The sequence below is a fragment of the Bubalus bubalis genome, chromosome 6 (assembly GCF_019923935.1).
Source record: "Bubalus bubalis isolate 160015118507 breed Murrah chromosome 6, NDDB_SH_1, whole genome shotgun sequence".
In the NCBI taxonomy this organism is placed as follows: domain Eukaryota; kingdom Metazoa; phylum Chordata; class Mammalia; order Artiodactyla; family Bovidae; genus Bubalus; species Bubalus bubalis.
This window is the reverse complement of record NC_059162.1, coordinates 27,520,081-27,546,001: the sequence shown is the minus strand read 5'-3', so window position 1 is coordinate 27,546,001 and position 25,921 is coordinate 27,520,081. Positions and strand designations below refer to the sequence as shown.

Genomic DNA, 25,921 nt, shown 5'->3' with positions numbered 1-25,921 from the left:
AATTTATGTATATAGAGCTGTTCATTGTATTACTTTAATATCCTTTTGATGTCTGCAGAGTCTGAAATGATATCCTCTTTTGTTATAGTATTGGTAACAAAATATCAGTATTGGTGATTTCTGTCCTTTCTTAATTACTTGTCATGATGGGATTTTGTCAATTTTATTGATCTTTTTAAAGAACTAACATTTTGTTGTATTGATATTTTTTTCTGTTTTCACTTTTATTAATTTATGTTCTTGTGTTTGCTTTGAGTTTCTTTCTCTTTTTTCTTTTTTTGGTTCTAGAGGTGGTAGTCTATTGATGAGAGCTTTTCTCTTTGCAAATATAGGCAATTAGTAATGGAAATTTCCCTCTTAGGACTGCTTTAGCTATGCCTCACAAATTTTGATATTGTATTTTCATTTTCATTTAGATCAATGTGTTTTTTTTCCTCCTTGAGGTTTGACCCAATGTTATTTAGAAGTATGCTCATTAGTTTCCTAAATGTTTGGAGATTTTTTTGTTAGCTTTCTTTTTTTGATTGCTAGTTTGATTCTTTTATAGTCAGAAGACACTCTCTGGATAATTTCAGTTCTTTTAAATTTGTTGAGGTTTCTTTTATGGCCTGGGATTTGGTCTCTCTCGGGTGTATGTTCCATTGGTACATGAACCAAATGTATATTCTGCTGCTTTGGGATGGAGTACTTTATAAATGTTATTGAGATCCTGTTGGCTGATGGTATTGTTGAGTTCTTGTGTATCCCTGCTGATTTTCTGTTTTGTTTCTCTATAAACTGTCAAGAGAGGAGTGTTTATGTCTTCACTTATAATTATGGACGTGCCAAGTTCTCCTTTCACTACTCTCGGCTTTTGCCTCATGTATTTTATAGTTCTGTTGTTTGTTGTATGTATGTGGATTTATGATTGCTGTGTCTTCTTGAATCCTGACCTGAAAGATTAACCTTTTTATCATTTTATAATTTCCCTGATCATTTTCTTGTTCTGAAATGTGGTTTATTTGATATTATTATAGCCACTCCTGCTTTCTTTGATTAGTTTTGGTATGATATATATTTTTTCCTCCTTTTACTTTCAGTTTGCCTATATTGTGATATATAAAATTAGTTTCTTATAGATAACATATAACTGGATCAAGTTTTAAAATCCAGACTGTCAATCTCTGTCTTTATTTGTGTATTTAAATAATTTACATTTAATGCAATTCTTTGTATGTTAGGGCTTACCTCTTTCACTTTGTTATTATTTTGTTCTCTGAGTTTTTATTTTTCTCTTTTATTTTCCTTGCCTTCTGGTAGATTACTTGAACATTTTTTAGAATTCTGGTGACTTATCTATAGTGTTTTTGACTGTATCTCTTTGGCCAGCTATTTTAGTGATTGCTGTTTGCATTATAGTGTGTGTGTGTATGTGTATATATATCAGTTCAGTTCAGTCGCTCAGTCGTGTCCAACGGATACACACACACACACACACACATATATATATAACTTACCACAGTCTACTAATGTCAGATCACCAGTATGAGTGACAAACAGAAACTTTACCTCATCTTATATCCCTTTGCCCTCACGTTTATAATTGTCTTAAATGTTTTTCTATATACTTGTAGAACCATATTACAGTGTTATAATTTTTGCTTCAACCATTAAACATAATTTAGAAAACTCATGATGAAAAGAAAAATCTATTATATTTATTCTCATTTTTTGTTACATTTTTCTTTCTTCCTGATGTTTCAGAATCCCTTCTTTTGTGTTTTTTTTCCTTTCTAGAAAATTTCCATTAGCTGTTGTTTTAGTGTAGTTCTGATGGTGACAGGTTTTTTTTTTCTTTATCCGATACTATCTTTTAAAAAAAATATTTTTAATTGAAGGATAATTGCTTTACAATATTGTGTTGGTTTCTGCCACACATCAGCATGAGTCAGCGATGGGTATACATATGTACCCCACTCTTGAACCTCCTTCCCCCCTCCCACCCAATCCTACCCTTCTGTGTTGTCACAGACCCCTGGTTTGAGTTCCCTGAATCATATAGCAAATTCCTACTGGCTATTTTATGTATGTTAGTGTATATGTTTCCATGCTACTCTTATCCAAGACTATCTTGATTTCTTCTTCATCTCTTATTTTCACTGGTTAGAAAACTCTTGGTTTAGAATCTTTTTCTTCGGCATTTAAAATTTCCTGTGCCACCTCCTTCTAGCCTTTATGGTTTGTGATGGAAAATATGGTATTATTTGAATTGTCTTTTTTCCCTCCTGTATTCAGGTCAGTTCAGTCGTTCAGTCATGTCTGACTCTGCAACTCCATGAACCACAGCACACCAGGCCTCCCTGTCCATCACCAACTCCCAGAGTTTACAGAAACTCATGTCCATTGAGTCGGTGATTCCATACAACCATCTCATCCCCTATCATCCCCTTCTCCGCCTGCCCTCAATCTTTCCCAGCATCAGGGTCTTTTCAAATGAGTCAACTCTTTGCATCAGGTGGCCGAAGTATTGGAGTTTCAGCTTCAACATCAGTCCTTCCAGTGAACACACAGGACTGATCTCCTTTAGGATGGACCGGTTGGATCTCTTTGCAGTCCAAGGGACTCTCAAGAGTCTTCTCCGACATCACAGGTCAAAAACATCAATTCTTCAGCACTCAGCCTTCTTTATAGTCCAACTCTCACATCCATACATGACTACTGGAAAAACCATAGTCTTGACTAGATGGACCTTTGTTGGCAAGTATCTCTTGATACTTTTAAGGTTGTTTATTTTTGGAGCTTTACCAACTGAGCCACCAGGAAAGTCAATATGTAGAAGTTAGACTGTGATGTTTCCTGACATTGATTTCTTCAGACTTACCTTACTTGGGATTTACTGAGCTTCTTGGATCTTTAGATTTTTATTTCTTGACAGCTTGGAACATTTTCTGCTGTTATTTATTCATGTACTTTTTCTTTCTTTCTTTCTTTCTTTTTTAATATTTCCTTCTTTCTCCTTTCCTTCTAGAACTCCAATGACAGAAATATCAATTCTTTTGTTTTAGCCCCAGAGATCCCTGAATTTTTGTTCATTTTTTTAGTCTGTTTTGTTTTCAGATTGAGTGTTTCCTACTGTTCTGTTTTCAAGCTTACTGATTCTTCTATCTCCTCTATTCCTCTAGTCTGCTGTTGAATCCATTCATTGTATCTTCTAGTTTAGTTTGGATTTTTGGAGGCTTCATTACCATGACCAATTAAATCATTGGCTATTGGTGATTAATTTAAATTTCATCCCCTCTCCTCTCCCTGGAGTTTAGGGGAAGGGATGGGGGTTGAGACTAAAAGATCTAACCCTCTAATCACAGGGTTTGTTCTCTCAGCAACCAGCCTCCACCCTTGTGTGTGCATTAGTCACTCATATGTCCATGTAAGTGGACAACTCTTTGCGACCTGATGGACTGTAGCCTGCCAGGTTCCTCTGTCCATGGGATCTCCAAGGCAAGAATACTGGACTGAGTTGCCATTTCCTCCTCCAGGGTGGGACCCAAAAGTCACCTTCCCTGAAGCAGTTTTCAGGAACAAAGGACAAGAGACAATTACTCCATTCAGTTCAGTTCAGTCGCTCAGTTGTGTCCCACTCTTTATGACCCCATGAATCGCAGCACACCAGGCCTCCCTGTTCATCACCAACTCCCGGAGTTCACTCAGACTCACGTCCGTAGAGTCAGTGATGCCATCCAGCCATCTCATCCTCTGTCATCTCCTTTTCCTCCTGCCCTCAATCCCTCCCAGCATCAGAGTCTTTTCCAATGAGTCAACTCTTCGCCTGAGGTGGCCAAAGTACTGGAGTTTCAGCTTTAGCATCATTCCTTCCAAAGAAATCCCAGGGCTGATCTCCTTCAGAATGGACTGGTTGGATCTCCTTGCAGTCCAAGGGACTCTCAAGAGTCTTCTCCAACACCACAGTTCAAAAGCATCAATTCTTCAGCACTCAGCTTTCTTCACAGTCCAACTCTCACATCCACACATGACCACTGGAAAAACCATAGCCTTGACTAGATGGACCTTTGTTGGCAAAGTAATGTCTCTGCTTTTGAATATGCTATCTAGGTTGGTCATAACTTTTCTTCCAAGGAGTAAGCGTCTTTTAATTTCATGGCTGCAGTCACCATCTGCAGTGATTTTGGAGCCCAAAAATATAAAGTCTGACACTGTTTCCACTGTTTCCCCATCTATTTCCCATGAAGTGATGGGACCAGATACCATGATCTTCGTTTTCTGAATGTTGAATTTTAAGCAAACTTTTTCACTCTCCTCTTTCACCTTCATCAAGAGGCTTTTTAGTTCCTCTTCACTTTCTGCCATAAGGGTGGTGTCGTGTGCATATCTGAGGTACTCTTATGCTAAGCTCAGGAATTCCAAGGGGTTGGGAGCTGTGAACCAGGAACTATGAATGAAGACCGAATATATGTGACAGATATATCTGCATTTGGTCATCTGAATGACCAAATATATATATTTTCCTATAAATCACAAAATCACTTTATGTTTACTCCATCTTCCTGGAGCTGAAAATCCTGTGTCCTTTTGATGTACCCACCTTTTTTCTTTTATGAGCACTTTAAAATTTTTGGGCATAACAAGATAGTCTGGGTTTATCTTGCATCTTCCTACTCTAACTGTGGGACTAGGCGTTTCTCCAAAAAGCTCTGGTTCTATTTATTGCCCCCATAGGATTTTGCAATGGGTGAAAGCCATAAGTCTGCTCTCCAACAAATCCATTAACCACATTATAGTGAAAGTAGATCTCAGACCAGATTCCACCACAGGTATAAATGTACTTATTAACTTATTAACTCAATTCTTATTCTCAGAGAAGTTCAAAATAATCTTTCTTTCAGGCTTTAAAAGTCTAAACTCTGGTTTTATAGGTGTTCTGTACTTTGCTTACATGGCAGGTCACTACAGGCAAACCCCAATTTTCCGTAGTCAGGGTACAGATACCCACCTTCCCACAGCTTCAAACACAGAGAACTTTCCAGAGTTCATATTGGCTCAGGACCAAGCAGGGGTTTTAACCTAGGCCATCACCTCTATAGAGTACAAAACATACTGGGTTATCTGAAAAATTCATGGAAGGTTAGTGAGTTTCTTTCAAATATGTTGAGCTAATCTGTGTATCTTCACTGTCTAATTTCACTAGGGATGGCCCATTTTTTATATTCATCATTGCTAGTCAACAGGCCACTATTTTAATCAAGAATAAGCAAAGCACCCTTTGTTGATAGAGACAATGACGGAGAATGGGCTTTCTGAAGAGAAGGCTGGCTGACCACCACTGGACAATGCAACCTTGATGAGAATGCTCGTGGTACCAGGGCGAAAGCTTGACCTAAGTAATACTGATGCATAACATCCCGCTGAATGTGCTTAATACTTTAAAGTAAATTAGATGACACAGTGACGCCATGCTTCAGCATCGTAGACACGCAACAAATTTCAGTGGAATTAAATTAAATTAATACTTAGGAAATCTGTAATTAGGAGTCCTTTTAGATATCACTTGAGGGACACCATTCTTAGCAAATGTCATTGAGCAACTACTGCATGCCTGATGCCAGAGGAAGCCTTGATATGAAGAAGGAGAGTACTGTTAGACCGTATCCTCTAAGACAGCAGCAATGGGCACTCAGTCAACAGCTGGCCTCCTGTGCTGGCACCTTGGCTCTTGGGAAGCTCACCTATAGCACAACTTGACTAGAGACTGAATAAGAAGGGAAGGGACCCCGGAGGGCTACTATTCCCAAGACAGAAAGTTGGTAGATGCAGGAGAAATGGAATTAAATATCTTCCCTAGCAAAGTGCTGAAGGTCTTTAGAGCAGCTTGGAGAAAGAGGAGATAAACAGCTGACTGAGATGGCCCTTTACCTTCCCTTCCCGTGATAGTAGCCTCAGGTCCCTCTTCTTATCACTGCTTGTGTCTGGGAGTCGTTATCTCTCCTGCCATCTGTCTTTGTCATACTGTAACTCTGTCTGCTTCTGCTTTCCTTCTTTCCCTTCTCCTTTTCTCTCTCCTGTTTCCTGTATCCCTCTGTCTCTGTCATTTTGTCTTTCTGAGTCCCTGTCTATCCCCACCTTTCCCATCCCAGTTTCTGTCTCTCTGTATTTATACCATTTCTTCATCTCTGCCTTTGTCTGTGTCTCTGTCTCACTGGCTGTCTCTAACTTGTCTTTCAGTCTCTTTCTCTGATGTCTCTGTGTCTTTCTGTGTGTATCTCCATGTGTCTTTCCGTTTTTCACTCTTTCTTCCCTGCCCTCTCTCCCTGTCCCTGGTTACTCACCCGCCCTCTTTCCCATTCCCACCTATGTAACTCCACGGAGATGTACATACTAGCATATACCATTATCCATCCTGCTTATACGTATATCATTCTAGATTTATAGATACACAATACTTTCCCCCATAGTATGAAGTGAAGTGAAGTGAAGTTGCTTAGTCGTGTCTGACTCTTTGCGACCCCATGGACTGCAGCCTGCCAGGCTCCTCAGTCCATGGAATTTTCCAGGCAAGAGTACTGGAGTGGGTTGCCATTTCCTTCTCCAGGGGATCTTCCCAACCAAAGCATATATTTGTTCCCATGCTGTTGCCAAGCTGTCAGAAGGTCAGAACAGTTCTCTACCTCAGAAATGTGTCTGAAGGCACAAACATCCCCTGTGCAGAAAGTGACCTTCAGTCTCCACCTGGTGTTCCAGAACTATTGGGGGTGGGAGGGAGTCAGATCTAGCCAGCTGCATAGCTTGTTGGTACGAATATACCTCTCTGTGTGATTCCCAGGGAATGTTCCGTGGAGACGGTGGGGTCATGGTTTAGGAGGAATTCTCTGAGAGCATCTTAGATGCTCAACCTATGCTCCCAGCCTATGTGAGTTTGTGATGCTTTCAAGGGTGGCTGTGGCCTGCCCGCCGTGGTGATGGAGCACAGGTGGCATCTCTGGCTGCACAGTGAGACAGAAGTCCACTGTCCCCAAGGCTCCTCAGCTGCAGCAAGACTGTTCATACTCTGCAGGGAGTTTGTGGGTGAGATGACGCATCTTACAGGGTTTAGTAGGTAGAGGGGAGTCAAGAGGCAGATAACCCTGACTGCCTTCCAGGGCCGTGTCGTGTGAGAGGCTCTCTCCCAGGAGCCTTCCCTGTGTGCTGCTTGTTTACTCCTGCCAACAGCCCCACCCTGTGGATTCAACAACTGACATGAAGACAATTTTTTAAATTAGCCCTTTTTAATAAGCCACTCATCTGGGGACTCAGTGAGCCAGCCCATATTCTTCCCATTGTACCAGTGATCTTCAGACTCCTTTTTTTTTTCCTTACGAAACAGAAGGCTTTCGTTTTTGAATGGCATCTCAGTTGACATTTCAATATTGGAAAGAGCTGGGTGCTGTGCTGTTGCCTTGAAGAGGAGCAGAGTCCAGGGCCCAACACTCTGCCGCGGCCAGCCAGCCCTGCCGGTGCCGCAGGCAGCGGTGAGCGGGGCAAGCGCTTGGCTCTGTCTGGGAGGAGGGGCGGGAGTGTGGGTGTGTGGGGCGTTGAGAGAGAAGACTCACGGGGGGACCGTGGGTGACCGCACACGGTGCACACGGGTTGGACTGAAAGCAAAGTAGATTCTCATCTCCCCCAGCTGCCTCTGACAGAGTAAATTCTAGGGGAGAGAGCAAACAATTGTAATGTTTGTATTGTGGCTGGCAAATTAAAAATATAAGAGTGCACAGGTTCAGAGTAGCAGGACGACTTAGTGTCACAGTGGTGAATGGAGGTGTGTGGCCACTGATTTCTGTGGTCTTTCTCCAGTGGCATGTGACAGAGGCAGGCAGTCAGCCCACTTAGGAATCTGCCATGGTCTGGTCTTCTCTAAAGTGATGTGGCTATCAGGATATTTATATCTAGTTCATGAGGAGCCTGGCGAGTGGTCCCACACAAATCACACAAGTACTACAGAAGTAGTAATGATTCCATTCAGCTTTCATAATTGTCAAGCCCCAATAAACTTACAGGTGTCCTGATCTAACAAAAAATCACGAAGAATCAAATAAAATGAGCAACAACTCCTGTGCTGCTCTGCCATTCACCCGCATGCTCAGAACTCAGCGCCTGCTGCCCTGGTGTTCATAGGGTCACCCCGTCTCTTTGCATGGGTCCATGCAGTACCAAGATGCGGCATGTCTGCTGGATATTTTTAGTGCAGAATCTCCGGTTTTCCCTGACGTCATTTATTTCGAGGTCCAAAGAAAGTGTCCCCCATGCACCCTCATCTCCAGCCCTCAGAGTGTGTGAGTTCCATGTGGGTTCACATGTTCCACTTCTGCCTTGGGCACCGGAGCCCTAGTCAGGTGGTGTTCCAAGTTTTGGAACAGGAGCAGGTGGTATGGGTGGCGTCCAGTGTTCTTGCTTCCTCTACCAGCATGATGAGAGTTAGCGGAGCAACAGCAGCAGGGGCAGAATGATGAGGTGATGATCAGGCGGCAGCGGTGCCAGGAGGGATGGCGGTGGCGGCCACTCTTCAGCCAGTATCCTTTAGAAACTGCTGCTCTCTGCACTCACGCGAGGTGCATCCACAGTTACAGTGGCAGGGTGCAACCCCAGCCAAGCACTCCACATAAAGGCTTAAAATTACTTTTTTTTCCTTGACTGCCGCTTGGCATGTGGGATCTTGGTTTCCCTCTTTAGCATTACTTTAGTTTTGATTACTACTCTAGTTTTTCAGTTATTCTTCCCAAACTCCAAAGTGAAAATCTTAAAAGCAGCACCCAAACTTTACCAGTAAGTTGGTAAATATCCTTGGTATACAATCTGTGTTTGTAGACAATATGTAGTACATATTGAAATTATTTGGTATAAAATGAGAGTTTGAAAAGCAAGTAGAGGGACTTCTCTGGTGGCTAAGTCCAGTAGCTAAGACTCTGGGCTTCCAATGCAGTCCCCCGCGGTTCAATCCCTGGTCAGGGAACTAGACCACACATGCCGCAACTACAGATCCTGCATGCTGCAACAAAGATCAAACATCCCGTGTGCCTCAACTGATACCTATAGCTCAGCCAAATAAATAAGTAAATAAAAATGTAAAAAAGCAAGTAGAAAGTCTTTTTGTCTTCTCATATAAAATACTTGAAAATAAATACCAAGGTAGAGTCTACAGAACTCGAGTTTAAGGAGATTGTCTTATAAACACACACTTGAAGACTCCTACCCTTATTACATTCAGGTCAGGCTTTGCAGAAGTTATTCATGGAGGATTTTGAGGAAGGGTGAATAAAAGGTTATGTAGATGTGATTAACTTGGTATTAATGCAAAAAAACCCCCCTCTAATCTAGGAGTCTTGACTACTTTAAAATGAGCTAATAGCCATTGGGGTGAATTTATGTAGCAAATTGCTGTCTGCTGTATTCAAATTATTCCCCGAGCTCTGACTCATTCAGAAAGCACCAAATATCACGGAGACACACAATTATCATGCTTAATTAATGTTTGCTACCAAAAAGAGTAAGGTTGGAATCTTTAATATCATTGTAGATATTGAAGAACTGAAATTGACTGATTATTATCTGGAGATTAATATATTTTCCCCAAGCCATACCCTGGGGTCAAAAGACAGAGTGTTAAAACTATTGGAAAAATTCACTGCAATAATTGCTTTAGGGGCTAATTTTTTTTTAATGTCTTGCTTCCTTACGCCTGTACTACTGATTGTTATCGGCTGCACACTTCACCCATTAAGTGGTAATTCAGAGTGACAAGTACATTGAAATGAAGCAAGTTGGTTAATCACCATGAAACTGTTCCTGAGCTACCCTGTCCAAGCACTCCCCAATCACAGGAGGCCCCTGAGGACCTCGCTTTCTACTGAAGGGAGATTTTTCTGTGTCCAAAGCCGTAAATATTATATTTTTGTGGGATATACAGGACAGCGGAGGGCTCAAGTTTGGTTGAAATTGTTACCAGAACGGTTCGGAATTTTTCTCCGCCGAGCCCTGGGGGATGTGCTGTAGTGGTGCAGGGGAAGCCGCTGTCTGATTCAGCCCCACAGCCTGGAGATACTGACAAGTGAGGAGCCAGTCTGGGTGGGGCTGTGGTGCTGGTAATCTGACTTCTTTGTTGCTCAGTTGCTAGGTTGTGTCCAACTCTTTGTGACCCCATGGACTGCACCACACCAGGCTTTCCCGTCCTTCACTATCTCCCAGAGTTTGCTCAAACTCATGTCCATTGAGTCAGCAATGCCATCCAATCATCTCATCCTGTTGTCCCCTTCTCCTCCTGCCTTCAGTCTTTACGAGCATCAGTCTTTTCCAATGAGTCAGCTCTTCGCGTTAGGTGGCCAAAGTATTGGAGCTTCAGCATCAGTCCTTCCAATGAATATTCAGGGTTGATTCCCTTTAGAATTGACTGGTTTGATCTCCTTGCAGTCCAAGGGACTCTCAAGAGTCTTCTCCAGCACCACAGTTCACAGCCTCAATTCCTCGGTGCTCTTCTTTATGGTCCAGCTCTCATATCCATACATTACTGGAAAAAACATAGCTTTGACTCTATGGACCTTTGTCAGCAAAGTGATGTCTCTGCTTTTTAATATGATGTCTGACTTGGTTTCACCAAAGCAGGACTTTGGGTGACAGGAGCTCAAACAGTAACATGTGCCCAGTCTTGTTTGGCCACCCAGTCAGCCCATGGAAGCTGCTTTAGTCTTAGTTTTTCTTTATGGTCAGGCAGGCTGTGTCCCCAAGTAGCTATGGGTTCATTTTCCTTTCTGGGGAAGGCTACATTGGACTAGTGATCTCCTCTGGGCTAGTGAGTGAGTATGCCTTTTGAAAGGGACACAGCAGCCAAGTGGGGGCGGGGCTTGAGTGCCTCTCTCTGTCCTGCTGAGGCCCCTGCCTGGCTTGTTGACTTGTTGATGTTCTGTGTATTATATATGGCACTGTTCTTATGGCTGTGTGATCCTTGTGCTTCTCTCAGAGGGGTATCTGTGGACCAGGGAAAGTGCGTTCAGGGCCGTACTGCTTCAGTCACACGGGCATTGGGAAGTAGATGTTTCAGTGGCAGATTTTGCCTTGACAGCTTTTTCAGCCAGGTTTCCAGTACACTGCCATACTTACATTTCTCCTTAGCTTTCTTTCTCATTGATGTAGGGCTAAGCTGAAACCAGAATGTTCCATGTGTCAGATTGGTGCTAGGAGAAAAGAAAACCCCTCAAATCCCAAATCTCTCTCATACACCAAATCTTTTCTCCTACAAGAAAGCCATTCATTCAGTGGCTCCAAGGAAATGATGACAAACTAGGTGGTTCCCCACTTGTCCATCAACTTACAACTTGATGCTTGAAGTCATGACTTTGAGATAGTGTATATGAAGATGCCTGTAAGACTATAACATTTCATGAGATAGTGTATACGAACTCCTATTATATAGATAATGCATCAGATACTTAATTTGTGCTGGTACTGTCAGTTAAGCACTTGGGATGATATAACTATGCACTTAGGAGACTCACAGCATCATAGGAGAAAGACTAGTAAACTGGTAACTCACCATACATCCATCATGTGCTGAGTTGCTTCAGTCATGTCTGACTCTTTGCGACCCTGTGGAACAGAAGCAAAAATAGGAAGGAGATGGCAGAAGGGCTAGAGTGGTCAGCCCTGTTCCTACAAGTCAGGCAGGACTTCCCAGGAGAGGAGGAAAGATGAATAGGAGCCCACCAGGGGACCAGGTGGGGTTGGGGTGGGTACTCGAGGCAGGGGCACAGCCCATTCTAAGGGTAGTCAGTTTCTCTAAGGTGGCAAGCTTCTCGGCAACAGTGGAGTGAGTAATGTTTGTTTTCTTTGGGGAGCTGTGCCCTCCCTGGGCACCTGCAATTCTCAGTCCTACATTATTCATGTGTGGCTAATGCAGAGTCATTCATCCACCGATGGCCAAAGCAAGGAGGACTGGAAGGTCACAGCCTCCTCGGGGAGGTACATGACCCACGCTCCAGAAAGCTTAGGAGAAAGGGCTTTTGTTTACCATGCGCCGCCCCTTCCATTAGAGTGGTCTGTGGTTACAGCACGTTTCTCAACCCTTGTTTCATGAAATGTCACCATACATTAGTGGGAGAAAGGGGCAGCTCAGGTCACAGGAGGAAACTGCCGCAGAGGTGGACAAACTCGTGACGGTGACAGCCAACGAGAAGTCGCTCAGAGCAGAGGCTGGTTGTGTGTCTAAAGATCCTTCTTGCTCTAAAGTCTTCCTAATATGTGTAACCAATTTAAGAAATCTCTCTTATAATCGCATTCTAGGCCAGTGAGGAAGGTTAAGGCAGCACAGCACTATTCAGAGGAGGGAAGACAAGAAAGCAACCTGGGGATGGTTTGTTTGTATCCCTGTGGCTATACCAGGATGTCAGACAGTGTGTAAAGGATAAAAGTTCAGTTAAAAGTTAGAAATTTTATGAAGTATCTGTATTTAAAACATGCACTATAGAACGAGCTAAATCTACTCTTAAAAAAATAAATGAATAAACAAAACCAACTTGGAAGTTGATTTTAAAATGAGTTATTCCTATCTCCTCACCCCCAGCCTTCTTATCATTTCCCAAGTAGCCAGGCCACAGAACCTCCACTCCAAATTTGACATGCCATCTTCCTTTTCTACCTTTTCCCTCTCCTTTCTGCCAGCCCCTGGTGCTGTTACCCTAAGCCACAATGACCTGCTTATTTCTAGTATTCCTTCTAATGATCAGTTCATTTTTTCCATAGTTTCCTGAGTAGAACACATGCTAAAAAATAGCTTTCACCCAGCATGTTGTAATCTCTGTGCTTGTCGTTTAACACTCTCAAATACACCATTTTATCACTAGTTAGCTCCAGAATTCTAAAACTTGTAAGTAATTTGAGCATATAATGCTCAAGGAAGATTTTGAGGCAGGTGTCTTGGCATTAGGACCATAATCCACTGCCCTCTCTAATAAGATTGTGTCTGAGCTGCAGTTGGGTCATCTATAAAATGGAAATAGCAAATACCTATTTTAAAAGGTGGTTATTTGAGATTAGAGGAGAATATTATATAGAAGTTGGATGGTTACTCATTATCTAGTTGTAAGCAGCATATCCCCATTTGTTACATCTTTTTTTAATTGAGGTATAATTGACCTTCAACATTATAGTAGTTTCAAGTGTACAATGTAATGATTCAATATTTGTGCAATAATATTGTGAAAAGACAACCACAATAAGTCTAGCTTGCATCCCTCACCATATATAGTTATAAAAAAATTTGTTTCTTGTGATGAGAATTTTTAAGATCTATTCTCAGCAACTTTCAAATATGCTGTCTAGCATTAACTATAGACATCATGCTGTATATTACATGATTATATTATATTAGTAAGTCCCATGACTTACCTATTTTATAACTGGAAGTTTGAGCTTTTTGACTCCCTTCACGCATTTTGTACCCCCTCCTCTGCCCTCTCTGCAACCACTAATTTGATCTCTGTACCTATGAGCTTTTTTTCTGTTTTAGAGTCTTCATATAAATGAGATCATACAGTATTTGTCTATCTGTCTTTTTCTGTCTGACTTACTTCACTTAGCATAACACCTTTAGGTCCCATCCATGTTGTTGCAAATAGCAGAATTTCCTCCTTTCTCGTAACTAAATAATATTCACACACACACACACACACACACACACACATATATATATATATCTCAGATTTTCTTTATCTGTTCATCTATTGATGAATATTAGGTTGTTTCCATACCTTAGCTATTATAAATAATGCTACAGTGAATATGGGGGTGCCTATGTCATTTCTAGTTGGTGGTGGTTTAGTCACTAAGTCATGTCTGACTCTTGTGACCCCATGGACCATAGCCTGCCAGGCTCCTCTGTCCATGGGATTTCTAGTTAGTGTTTTCATTTTCTTCAGAAAAATACTTAGAAGTAGACTTACTGGGTCATATGGCAGTTCTGATTTTAATTTTTTGAAGAACCACTGTACTATTCTCCACAGTGACTGTACCAGTTTACATCCCCACCAACAGTGCATAAGGGCTCCCTTTTCTTCACATCCTCACCAGCACTTGTTTCTTGTCCTTTTGATAACAGCCATTCCAACAGGTATGAGATGATAGCTCATTGTGGTTTGATTTGCGTTTCTCTGATGATTAGTGATGCTGAGTACCTTTTAATATACCTATTGGCCATCTATCTGTCTTCTTTGGAAATTTGGCAGATTGTCTGCCCAGTTTTTAATTGGATTGTTTGGGGGTTTTGCTCTTAGGTTGTATGAGTTATTTATATATTATGGCTATTAACCCTTTATCAGATATATGCTTTGCAAATAATTTCTCCTGTCCAGTACGTTGCTTTTCATTTTGTTGATTGTTTCCTTTGCTATGCAGAAGTTTTTTGGTTTGATATAGTCCAACTTGTTTATTTTTACTTTGGTTACTTTTGCTTTTGGTGTCAAATCCAAAAAATCATCACCAAGATCAATGTCCAGGAGCTTATTAACGCTGTTTTCTTCTAAGAGTTCTATGGTTTCAGGTCTTATGTTCAAGTCTTTAATCTGTTTTGATTTTTTTTTTTAATCTTTGTATATGTTGTAAGATAGAGGTCCAGTTTCATTCTTTTCTATCTAGTTTTCTCAACATCATTTATGGAAGAGACTGTCCTTTCCCCATCAAACATTTTTGGTTCCTTTTTTGTGAATTACCTGACCATATACATGTGGATTTATTTCTGGGGTGTCATTCTGTTCCATTGATCTGTATGTCTGTGACATGTCTTTGATATATATTTTTATTACTCAGATATTAATTTTGTTTTTAGAATTATGTAAGCATGCAATGCATTTTAAAGCAATAATTTAGTTTTTGCAATTATATTTCTGCCATGTCAAAAAAACATGATTGATTTGCTTTGTGATGGTCCCTTAAGGCATAAGGTTTGATGATTTCAAGGGAATTTCTTAAAACATATTTTGTTACCACCTTTAAAACTTATCTCTAGTTCCATTCAATTTGAGATTGATCTCATCCATGCTAATGGTATCAGATAATACTTGTTCATGGATGAGTCAGCCTAAGTATTTCCAGCTTGAATCTGTTCTCTTCTCTGAGGTCTCCACCTTGTCCAGACTGGCCTAGACCACTGCAATGACCTTGACAGGTCTTTCCATACCCATGCTTACTATCACTCTTCCATTCTTTGAATTGCAGCTAAATCAATTAAAAAAAATCATTTTCTTGAAATATATTTGATTTACAAAGTTGTGTTAATTTCAGCCGTACAGCAAAGTGATTCAATATGAAGGAGAATATACGTATTCTCCTTTACATTCTTTTCCATTATGTTTTTTCACAGGATATTGAATATAGTTTCCTGTGCCGTATACAGTAGGACCTCACCATTTATCCACTCTGTATGTAAATATTAGTTCAACTTTTCTTGACTTACACTAATACTTTATCCCTTTTTGAAAGGTGCCATTCTCAGTCTCTAATCAGTAAGAATCCTAATATTAAACAAAAAACCTCCCAGATGCTTCCTTAATACCCAGTCAGTGGTTACTGTCTCAACTCTTCACTTCTGTTTTCCTGCCTTTTTACCCTCTTTGAGAGCTGGAAGGCCTTGCATGCCACCTGGCCCCATACTCAAACCCATATTTACCATATTTTTGTTCCTTTCAAGGCACCTGCTGTTGGTGCCTATTCCCAATTGTGCCCAGTTTTCTCTCAGGTCTGCTTTCTTTAGATGAGTGAACGATTGTACCAGTGCTGTTAATGCCAGGCCCCTTAAATCCTTTTTGAAAATACAGTGTTATTAACTTAAGAACTCAATATAGTGATTGTGGTAAGCATATGAACAGAAATACAGATGTTGGTTATGAAATAAAAATAGATAGGTCAAACCGATGAACTGAAAATATCTTAATTTTACATTCTTCCTTTTCCGTATGATAAAAGAAAAGTAGATTTCCTGCCTTTTCAATTTGCAAGTGATTTTTCAATTTGAAATGAATTAGTATAGAAAGGAATATTCTGTAGCTTTAGAATTTGGCTTGTCATTAAAAATGAGGGGAGAGTAATCACTTATAATCTCTAGCCAATTAAGGATTTGAGTGACTTATAAATTTATGATTTTTAAAATTTAAAGCCTCATAAAGAACACATTTTTCAAGAATGTCACAGTCATCATATTTAGGTTCCTTATAGTTTAATTTCTGATACCCTGGTTTGGGTTTTGCCTTGGTACTAAGTACTGACCAAAGGGCAAGACAATAACCTAGTAATTTAGTCTAACTTGGTGGGTGACCTCTTTGGTCGGTGGTAAAGAATCCACCTGCCAGTGTAGGAAACACGGGTCCAAGCCCTGATCTGGGAAGATCCTGCATGCCATAGAGCAGCTAAGCCCGAGTGCCGCAACCACTGAGCCTGTGCTCTGGAGCCTGGGAGCTGCAACCACTGAGCCTGTGCTCTGGAGCCCGGGAGCCGCAACTGCTGGGTCCGCTACTGCAGCTACTGAAGCCCGAGCATGCCAGAGCCTGTGCTCCACAAGAGAAGCCAGCGCAACGAGAAAGCAAGCATCACAGCTAAAAGGTGCCCCCTCTCTCCACAGCTAGAGAAAGACTGCTCAGCAACACAGACCCAGCACAGCCGAAAATAAGTAAACAAATAAATAAAACTGGAAAAATAGGTCATCTTCTGATAAATTTTCTCAAATGCTGTGGGGATCACTCTCCCAGTGTATTTTGTCTGCACTTTGACAAAATAAAACTCTTTAGATTATATAGTAGGTATGTGACAAGCATGTAAACTATATTTGGAAAGGTTTTAATATTGAAAACAGGACAAAACATTCAAACCAAAATTGCGTAAGTTCAGGGGACAGGGAGTGTGGAAAACTGACTTGTAAACACATTGTCCTAAGCGCGTGCCTTGGCATTCCTGAGTCGGCCATCCCTAGTTCACCTAGATTTGTCAGTGGGTCTCCCAGGTTCCAGTCGTCACATTCTCTAATTTGCTTTTTAAAAATCGGGCAGTGCTTTTCAATTTTTCTATAGGTTCCTACTGTTTTCCAGAGATGTAGGAAGATGCATTAGTCCAGCCGGCATTGACCTGAAGAAAAATTACTAGAAATTACTTTGACACTTAGAACTAGCAGCCTGAGAATTAGAATTTGAAGTTTGCTGGTGAAACATCCCTTGGGCTATGTCTTCCTAAAACTGCCATCCAATCTGATAGCTGTCCAGTGGCTGGAAGGTTAGTATTACAGCCTTTTTGATGAGTTTGAGAAGTTCTGCAAATGTGGTTCACAGGATAGTTGGTGATGGAGCAGCCATGTTGGTCTCTCCTTATTGATTAAGCGCAAAACTGATCAATGCAAGTCTGAACCTCTTGGCCATATAAACAGAACAGCAGAATTGAAGTGCAGGATAATCAAAGCTAAACTTGCAGGCCAGATTTTAAAGGCATGAAAGCACCAAAACAAACACCGAGCATATGAAAGACATAAAAGCACGTGTTTGAACTCCAGGGTGTTAACAAGACCTGGTTGCACTTGTTTTTTATTGGCCGTTGTAAGAGAAGGGATATAGCGCTGTGACACATACAGCCCTTTCTTCTCTAATAAACCAACCTAATATTTAATATTTGATTCATTTTTCAACCTGAAAATTGTCCCCCTAGGCATTCCTTGTAAGTTGAGAATTCTATCACAGAACTATCCATACATCGAAAATAAATTAATTTTTCACAAAACAGAATTTCTCCTTCAAATTCCAAAACTTGTAATCATTTTGTGTGAAGCTTTAAAATGTATTTACTCATTCCTTGCTGCTGCTGCTGCTAAGTCGCTTCAGTCGTGTCCGACTCTGTGCGACCCCATAGACGGCAGGCCAACAGGCTTCCCCGTCCCTGGGATTCTCCAGGCAAGAACACTGGAGTGGGTTGCCATTTCCTTCTCCAATGTGTGAAAGTGAAGTTGCTCAGTCGTGTCTGACTCTAGCGACCCCATGGACTGCAGCCTACCAGGCTTCTCTATCCATGGGATTTTCTAGGCAAAAGTACTGGAGTGGGGTCAGATCCTTAAATCAGAGTTTCTTAACATCACTTAATTTTTTTTGATCACTCAGGCCATGCTTCCTGAAGTACTTGGTTAACTGGAGGTCTTGAAGAGGTTGAAGAATGTTTGGAGTAGGGGTGCTGGAGGAAGTGGGTAGAAGTCTGGGGAATGGTGATCTGAGACTGGAATGTGCATAACCAAGAGTTTATAGAGGTGATGCTGTTGTTGAGGATGACATGGTCCAGAGGAGGGGGTTAGGGATTCTTAACCCGATTGCCTGTGAGAATCATCTGGAGAACTTAGAAACATGCAGTGCTTGGACTCTACCACAGTGTTGTCAGGGATTCAGCTTTTGACTTCACCATCACTAACATGCGACCCTCTTCATCATGGACTCAGGTAGAGCGCCTGCTTTCTTTTCTTTTTCTTCTTTTTTGCATACACACGTTACCTTTTTTATTTTTAATTTTTTAATTATAGTTGATTTACACTGTGGTGTTAGTTTCAGGAATACCGCACAGTGATTCAGTTTTATATATACACACATATATATGGGCTTCTAGGTGGTGCTAGTGGTAAAGAACCCCTGCCAGTGTAGGAGGCAGAAGAGACATGGGCTTCATCTCCAGGTAGGGAAGATCTTTTTTAGACTATTTTCCCTTATAACAAAATATTGAGTAGCATTCCCTGTGTTATGCAGTGGATCCTTGTTGGTTATCTGTTTCATATACAGTAGTGTATATATGTTAATCCCATCTTCCTAATTTATCCCTCCCCCTTCCCTGGCAGCTCAAACAGTAAAGAATCTGCCTGCAATGTGGGAGACCCGGGTTTTATCCCTGGGTCAGAAAGATTCCCTTGGAAAACGTCATGGCAACCTACTCCAGTATTTTTGCCTGGAAAATCCCATGGACAGAGGAGCCTGGCGGGCTACAATCCATGGAGTCGCAAAGAGTTGTATACGACTGAGTGACTAACACTTTCTTCTTCCCCTTTGGTAATCATAAGTTTGTTTTCTATGTATGTGGATCTATTTCTGTTCTGTAAATAAGTTCATTTGTATCTTTTTTTTTTTTTTTTCAGATTCCACATATAAGTGACATCATATGGCATTTGTCTTTCTCTGTTTGACTTCACTTGGTATGATAATCTCTGGGTCCATCCATGTTGCTGCAAATGACATTATTTCATTCTTTCTTATGGTTGAGTAATATTCCATTGTATTTATATAACACATCTCCTTTATCTGTTCATCTGTCAATGGACATTTAGGTTGCTTCCATGTCTTGGTTATTGTAAATAGTGCTGCAGTGAACACTGGGGTACATGTGTCTTCAAATTATGGTTTTCTCCAGATATATACCCACGAGTGGGATTGTGGGATGATATGGTTGCTGCTGCTGCTAAGTCACTTCAGTTGTGTCCGACTCTGTGCGACCCCATAGACAGCAGCCCACCAGGCTCCCCTGTCCTTGGGATTCTCCAGGCAAGAACACTGGAGTGGGTTGCCATTTCCTTCTCCAATGCATGAAAGTGAAAAGTGAAAGTGAAGTCTCTCAGTCGTGTCTGACCCTTAGCATGGACTGCAGCCGACCAGGCTCCTCCATCCATGGGATTTTCCAGGCAAGAGTACTGGAGTGGGGTGCCATTGCCTTCTCCAGGGATAATATGGTAACTCTCCTTTTTTTTTTTTTTTTTTTTTTTTAAAGAGATCTAGCTTTCAAATAGACATTCTAAGTAGATTAGTGGAAATAAAGAAGAGACAGAGGACAGATCAGCCATCTCTTGAGACCATTTCCTGGACACAGCTACATGATGCTTCCAATTATGTTTATTGTGCAGAACTTGATAGTGTGGCCATCCTGATTGTCAGGGAGATTGGGAAATTTAGCCTTTCTTCTGGAGAGCCATATGCCCAGCTAAGCATTCTCTTCCTATGAAAGAAAAGAAGAATGGCTGTTTCAAAACAGGCTAGATTCTATGCCCCAAAAAGCTAGTAGGTTACACAGTCTAATGATGTGGTCTTCAGACAAGCTGATAATTTTGGAGTTTGGTTATCTGCTCACACCTCAGGTTCTCAGGTCCTTGGGTAAAAAGGAAAAGCAGCCTCCAGTTGAGAGGGACCTGGTTCAGTGAGTGAATTTCCTCTGTGGACAATCAAAGTTCAGTAAGAGCAAGAATGGAAAGTACAGAGGAATTAAAGAAGTAGGGGATTTCCTGAAGGTGGGACATTATTTCACCACCCACCATCCTGCTATGTCTTCCTTTTCTCCTTTTCTCAGCATAGATTTTGTTATTATAGTAAACACTCCTTTGCAAATCCCCACAACTTCCTGGTGCCTCGTTCCCTGTATAATACTTCTGGGAAACCCCTTGACTCCTCCCTGCCTTCTCTGCACAGAGTGAGTAAATAGAGAACTCAAGTGTGCATTCACCGTGCCCTGTGACATTTCCTTTGAATGGGCCATGTCCCCTTCTGAGAAGGGCCTGTCTCCTTCCTCCTTAAACTTTAAGCTCCCCCTGCGCTCACACTCCCTTCAGTCGTCAACTTCACTTGATATTTCAGTGAAAAAGAACTGAAGCAATCCAGCAAGATCCCTTTACTGCCTGCGTCTGAATCCACGTTCTGTCTTCCTCCCATTTGCATTGGAAGTTCCTCCCCTCTGTGAAAGGCTCCCTTCTCTACTTTGTGCAATCAAGACCCTTCCTTCTTGCTTTTCCAGGTTTGTTTCTCCTGAAGGTGGCGCCAGTGGTAAAGAACCTGCCTGCCAGTGCAGGAGACATGAAGAGATGTGGGTTCCGTCCCTGGGTCTGGAAGATCCCTGGAGGAGGGCATGGCAACCCACTCCAGTATTCATGCCTGGAGAACCCCACGGACAGAGGAGCCTAGTGGGCTATAGTCCATGGGGTCACAAAGAGTCAGATGTAACTGAGCATACCCTCTCTACTTTGTACCTTCAAGCCCTTTCTTTCTTGCTTTTCCAAGTACTTTTCTCCTAGAAGGATATCTTCACTACTGTCTCTCATTAATGCATATACATGTCAAAAAATACACCAGTTATCTCTGACCCCCACCTACCTGTCCAAATACTGTCCTGTTTCCTTACTCTTCTTCACAGCAAAACTCATGGAACCCATTCTGTGTACATCTGCTGCCTGCAGTTCCTTAAGCTTGTCTAGTTCTTCAACCTTCTCCAACCCAGCTGCCGTTAGCACTCTACTGAAATTGCTGTTTTTTAAGTGTCCATTTTGTTTCCAAATATAACTGCACACCTCTGTCCTCGTCTTAACTTGACCTCTAAAGCAACATTGGATATACTTGATTACCCTCCTCCTCCTTCAATCACATCTCTTCTTGTAGCGATTGTGACACCACCCTCCCCTGTTTCTTGCTCTCTTTGACCCCCTGCTGCTGCTGCTGCTGCTAAGTCGCTTCAGTCGTGTCCGACTCTGTGTGACCCCATAGACGGCAGCCCACCAGGCTCCCTCGTCCCTGGGATTCTCCAGGCAAGAACACTGGAGTGGGTTGCCATTTCCTTCTCCAATGCATGAAAGTGAGAAGTGAAGGTGAATTCACTCAGTCGTGTCCGACTCTTAGCGACCCCATGGACTGCAGCCTACCAGGCTCCTCCGTCCATGGGATTTTCCAGGCAAGAGTACTGGAGTGGGGTGCCATTGCCTTCTCCACTGACCCCTACTAGTAGTGAGTTTTAGTTCTCTTCTACTCAGCCACCAAATGTGGATGTGTACTGGGCTCCTGAGCCGCCTACTTCATCTCTATTTTCATAAGCTCTCATTTCCTCTCCCTTGAGCTCAAGACACATCCAAATGCTTGATGAGCATTTCAGTATGAATGTTTTTATGGGCATCTCAGTCTCCATCTCATCCTCAAAATGTGTCTGAACAGAACTCTTACTTTCCCACTATGTACCTGATAACCCTTTTGCGGCTTCCTCTACCTCAAAAATGTCACCACCACATATATACAATGGAATATTACTCAGCCATAAAAGAAATGAGTTGGGTCATTTAATAGTGATGTGGATGAACCTAGACTCTGTTATACAGAGTGAAGTAGGTCAGAGAAAAACAAATATTGTATATTAACACATATATTTGGTACTGATGAACCTATTTGCGGGACAGGAAAAGAGACACAGATGTAGACAACGGACTTGTGGACATAGTCGGGGAAGGAGAGCATGGGATGAACTGAGAGAGTAGCACCTACATGTATCCACTGCCATGTGTGCAACAGACATCTAGTGAGAAGCTCTGTGTAACACAGGGAGCTCAGCTCGGTGCTCTGCGATGACCTAGAGGGGTGGGATGGGAGTGGAGGGAGGCTCAAGAGAGAGGGGATATATGTATACTTACAGCTGATTCACATTGTTGTACAGTAGAAACTAACCCAGCATTGTAAAGCAGTTGTCCTTCAATTTAAAAAATATATATCCTCAATATAAAAAAATAAAAATTAAAAAAATGTCACCACCATCTCCTGAATGGCTAAAGTTAAAAACCTGGGTTAAATCTTTCACTTTCCCTTTCTCTCCTCCCTGCTCCGCATCTCACTCATCAGCAAGTCCTGCTAGTTCTGCCTTCAGGATCCCTCCACGTTCACATGATTCATGTAATTCCATCACTCTTGCTTTCATCCAAGCCACATCATCTCCTGGACTATTGTAGGAGGTTCCCTGCTCCCACTTTTCCCTGTTGTATTGTATTATCTAAGTGTGAATGCTGAGCTTTAGAAATGTAAGTCCAGGAGTGCAACGTCCTCCCTGTGCCCTGGACTAAAATCCCAGCTCTTTACTGTGACTCAAGGGCCTGTATGACCTGATGCCTGCACAGCTCTCTGGTCTCATTACATCCCACCCTGCAAAAGGCACTCTGACATGTCTTCAAGGACCTTATGGACATTGCACTTATCCTCATGTTCCCCAAACAGCTTTTTGGTGTTGATCACTTCCTCATCATCCAGGTCACAAATGCCACCTCCCCAGAGAAGCCTTCCTGGATACCTTATTTAAAGAGATTTTCTTCCAGCCTATCCCTATATGTTTACTTGTTTAATGCCTCACTCTACTAGAACTTGCACTCCATGAGGGCAGGGACCAAGTCTAGCTCATTTGCATCTGTATTCCCAGTGTTTAGAATAGTTTTATTAACCTCTATGCTATGCAATTGCACTCATCTCACATGCTAGTAAAGTAATGCTCAAAATTCTCCAAGCCAGGCTTCAGCAATATGTGAACCATGAACTTCCTGATGTTCAAGCTGGTTTTAGAAAAGGCAGGGGAACCAGAGATCAAATTGCCAACATCCGCTGGATCATAGAAAAAGCAAGAGAGTTCCAGAAAAACATCTATTTCTGCTTTATTGACTATGCCAAAGCCTTTGACTGTGTGGATCACAATAAACTGTGGAAAATTCTGAAAGAGATGGGAATACCAGACCACCTGATCTGCCTCTTGAGAAATTTGTATGCAGGTCAGGAAGCAACAGTTAGAACTGGACATGGAACAACAGACTGGTTCCAAATAGGAAAAGGAGTTCATTAAGGCTGTATATTGTCACCCTGTTTATTTAACTTCTATGCAGAGTACATCATGAGAAATGCTGGACTGGAAGAAATACAAACTGGAATCAAGATTGCTGGGAGAAATATCAATAACCTCAGATATGCAGATGACACCACCCTTATGGCAGAAAGTGAAGAGGAACTCAAAAGCCTCTTGATGAAAATGAAAGTGGAGAGTGAAAAAGTTGGCTTAAAGCTCAACATTCAGAAAACGAAGATCATGGCATCCGGTCCCACCACTTCATGGGAAGTAGATGGGGAAACAGTGGAAACAGTGTCAGACTTTATTTTTCTGGGCTCCAAAATCACTGCAGATGGTGACTGCAGCCATGAAATTAAAAGACGCTTGCTCCTTGGAAGGAAAGTTATGACCAACCTAGATAGCATATTCAAAAGCAGAGATATTACTTTGCCAACAAAGGTTCGTCTAGTCAAGGCTATGATTTTTCCTGTGGTCACGTATGGATGTGAGAGTTGGACTGTGAAGAAGGCTGAGCGCCAAAGAATTGATGCTTTTGAACTGTGGTGTTGGAGAAGACTCTTGAGAGTCCCTTGGACTGCAAGGAGATCCAACCAGTCCATTCTGAAGGAGATCAGCCCTGGGATTTCTTTGGAAGGAATGATGCTAAAGCTGAAACTCTAGTACTTTGGCCACCTCATGCGAAGAGTGGACTCATTGGAAAAGACTCTGATGCTGGGAGGGATTGGGGGCAGGAGGAGAAGGGGACGACAGAGGATGAGATGGCTGGATGGCATCACTGACTCGATGGACGTGAGTCTGAGTGAACTCCGGGAGTTTGTGATGGACAGGGAGGCCTGGCGTGCTGCGATTCATGGGGTTGCAAAGAGTTGGACACAACTGAGCGACTGATCTGATCTGATCTGATCTGATGCTATGCTAAGTCACTTCAGTCGTGTCCGACTCTGTGTGACCCCATAGACAGCAGCCCACCAGGCTCCCCTGTACCTGGGATTCTCCAAGCAAGAACACTGGAGTGGGTTGCCATTTCCTTCTCCAATGCATGAAAGTGAAAAGTGAAAGTGAATTCGCTCAGTCGTGTCTGACTCTTAGCGACCCCATGAACTGCAGCCTACCAGGCTCCTCTGTCCATGGAATTTTCCAGGCAAGAGTACTGGAGTGGGGTGCCATTGCCTTCTCCGTTATTAACCTCTAGTAGAAACTAATCAAATACTTATTAAATACTGGGATGAAAAAAAACCTTGAGTATAGTTCAGTTTTTGGTCATAGATCTTCCATCACTCTCTTATGTAAATTACAACTGCCACCAAGAGCAGTAACTGCCTGATTACTATTTTTAAGAGCAGTAGCAGCCTAGGTTATTATTTCTAATCCATGAAGGGCCAGGAAAATAGTTAATTAATCTTGTTAAGAACTGCATGTGAAGGACAGAAGAACTCAGAAGTAGTAAAGCACAGCGTTAGTGAGGGGCTTCATCCTTGTTTATTTTCCAGTGCCTAAATGTTTGTGTGTGTTGTTGTTGCCTAAAGATGTCTTGTCAAGATCTTTATCCATCTGGTCTTGCAGGAAATACAAGAGAAGGAGAGGAGTTAGATGTGCTTTGGGCCATAATGACTGATTGTCAAAGCATGGGACAGGAGCAGTTTGAAGGATAGAGAAGGGACAAGCAAGGGGTGTCTCCATGCAAGTTTTTGAGAAGGGGCTTTGTTAAACTTGTCTTTGCTGAGCCCAGGAAAGGGGCTGTGGAGGGGAGAGATGAGAAGTCTCTTGGTTCTCTGAGGTCACATCTGAGACACAGGTTGGCTTTCATCTCTGTTAGCAAAGGTCACTGTAACACGTCACTAGCTAGGTCTAAAGATAATGGCATTTTAAGTAGAAGGTGATTGCTTTCTCTTTGAGCTTGTAAGTTTCCCTAATGGTAAAGAATCTACCTGCAATGCAGGAGACCCAGGTTCAGCCCCTGGGTTGGGAAGATCCCTTGGAGAAGGAAATGGCAACCCACTCCAGTATTCTTGCCTGGGAAATCCCATGGACAGAGGAGCCTGGGGGGCTACAGTCCATAGGTCACAAAGAGTCAGACACGACTGAACAACTAACACACACAGTACTCCAGGGATTATTTTTTATTGTGGTAAAACATACATAGCATAAAGCATGTCATTTTAAAGTGTACAGTACAGGGACATTAAATACATTCACATCTTTGTGCAAACATCACCACTATCCACCTCAACAACTCTGTCATTATCCCACACTAACAGGTAACTCCTCACTCTCCCAGCCC

At 42.1% G+C, this 25,921-nt stretch overlaps 1 protein-coding gene across 4 annotated transcripts in view; it reads left to right on the top strand.

The window, feature by feature from the left end:
- Nucleotides 1-25,921, top strand: part of SLC22A15 (solute carrier family 22 member 15) — a 102,561-nt gene that overhangs the window by 24,973 nt on the left and 51,667 nt on the right. The window contains exon 1 of one of the 4 annotated variants that reach the window (XM_044944509.2): nucleotides 17,987-18,472. The exons of the other annotated variants lie outside the window; for them this stretch is intronic. Within the exon in view, the coding sequence (XP_044800444.2) occupies nucleotides 18,446-18,472 (27 nt within the window). The 5' untranslated portion in view covers nucleotides 17,987-18,445. Of the gene's footprint in view, nucleotides 1-17,986; nucleotides 18,473-25,921 lie in introns of those variants that run through there. 4 annotated transcript variants of the gene reach the window in all.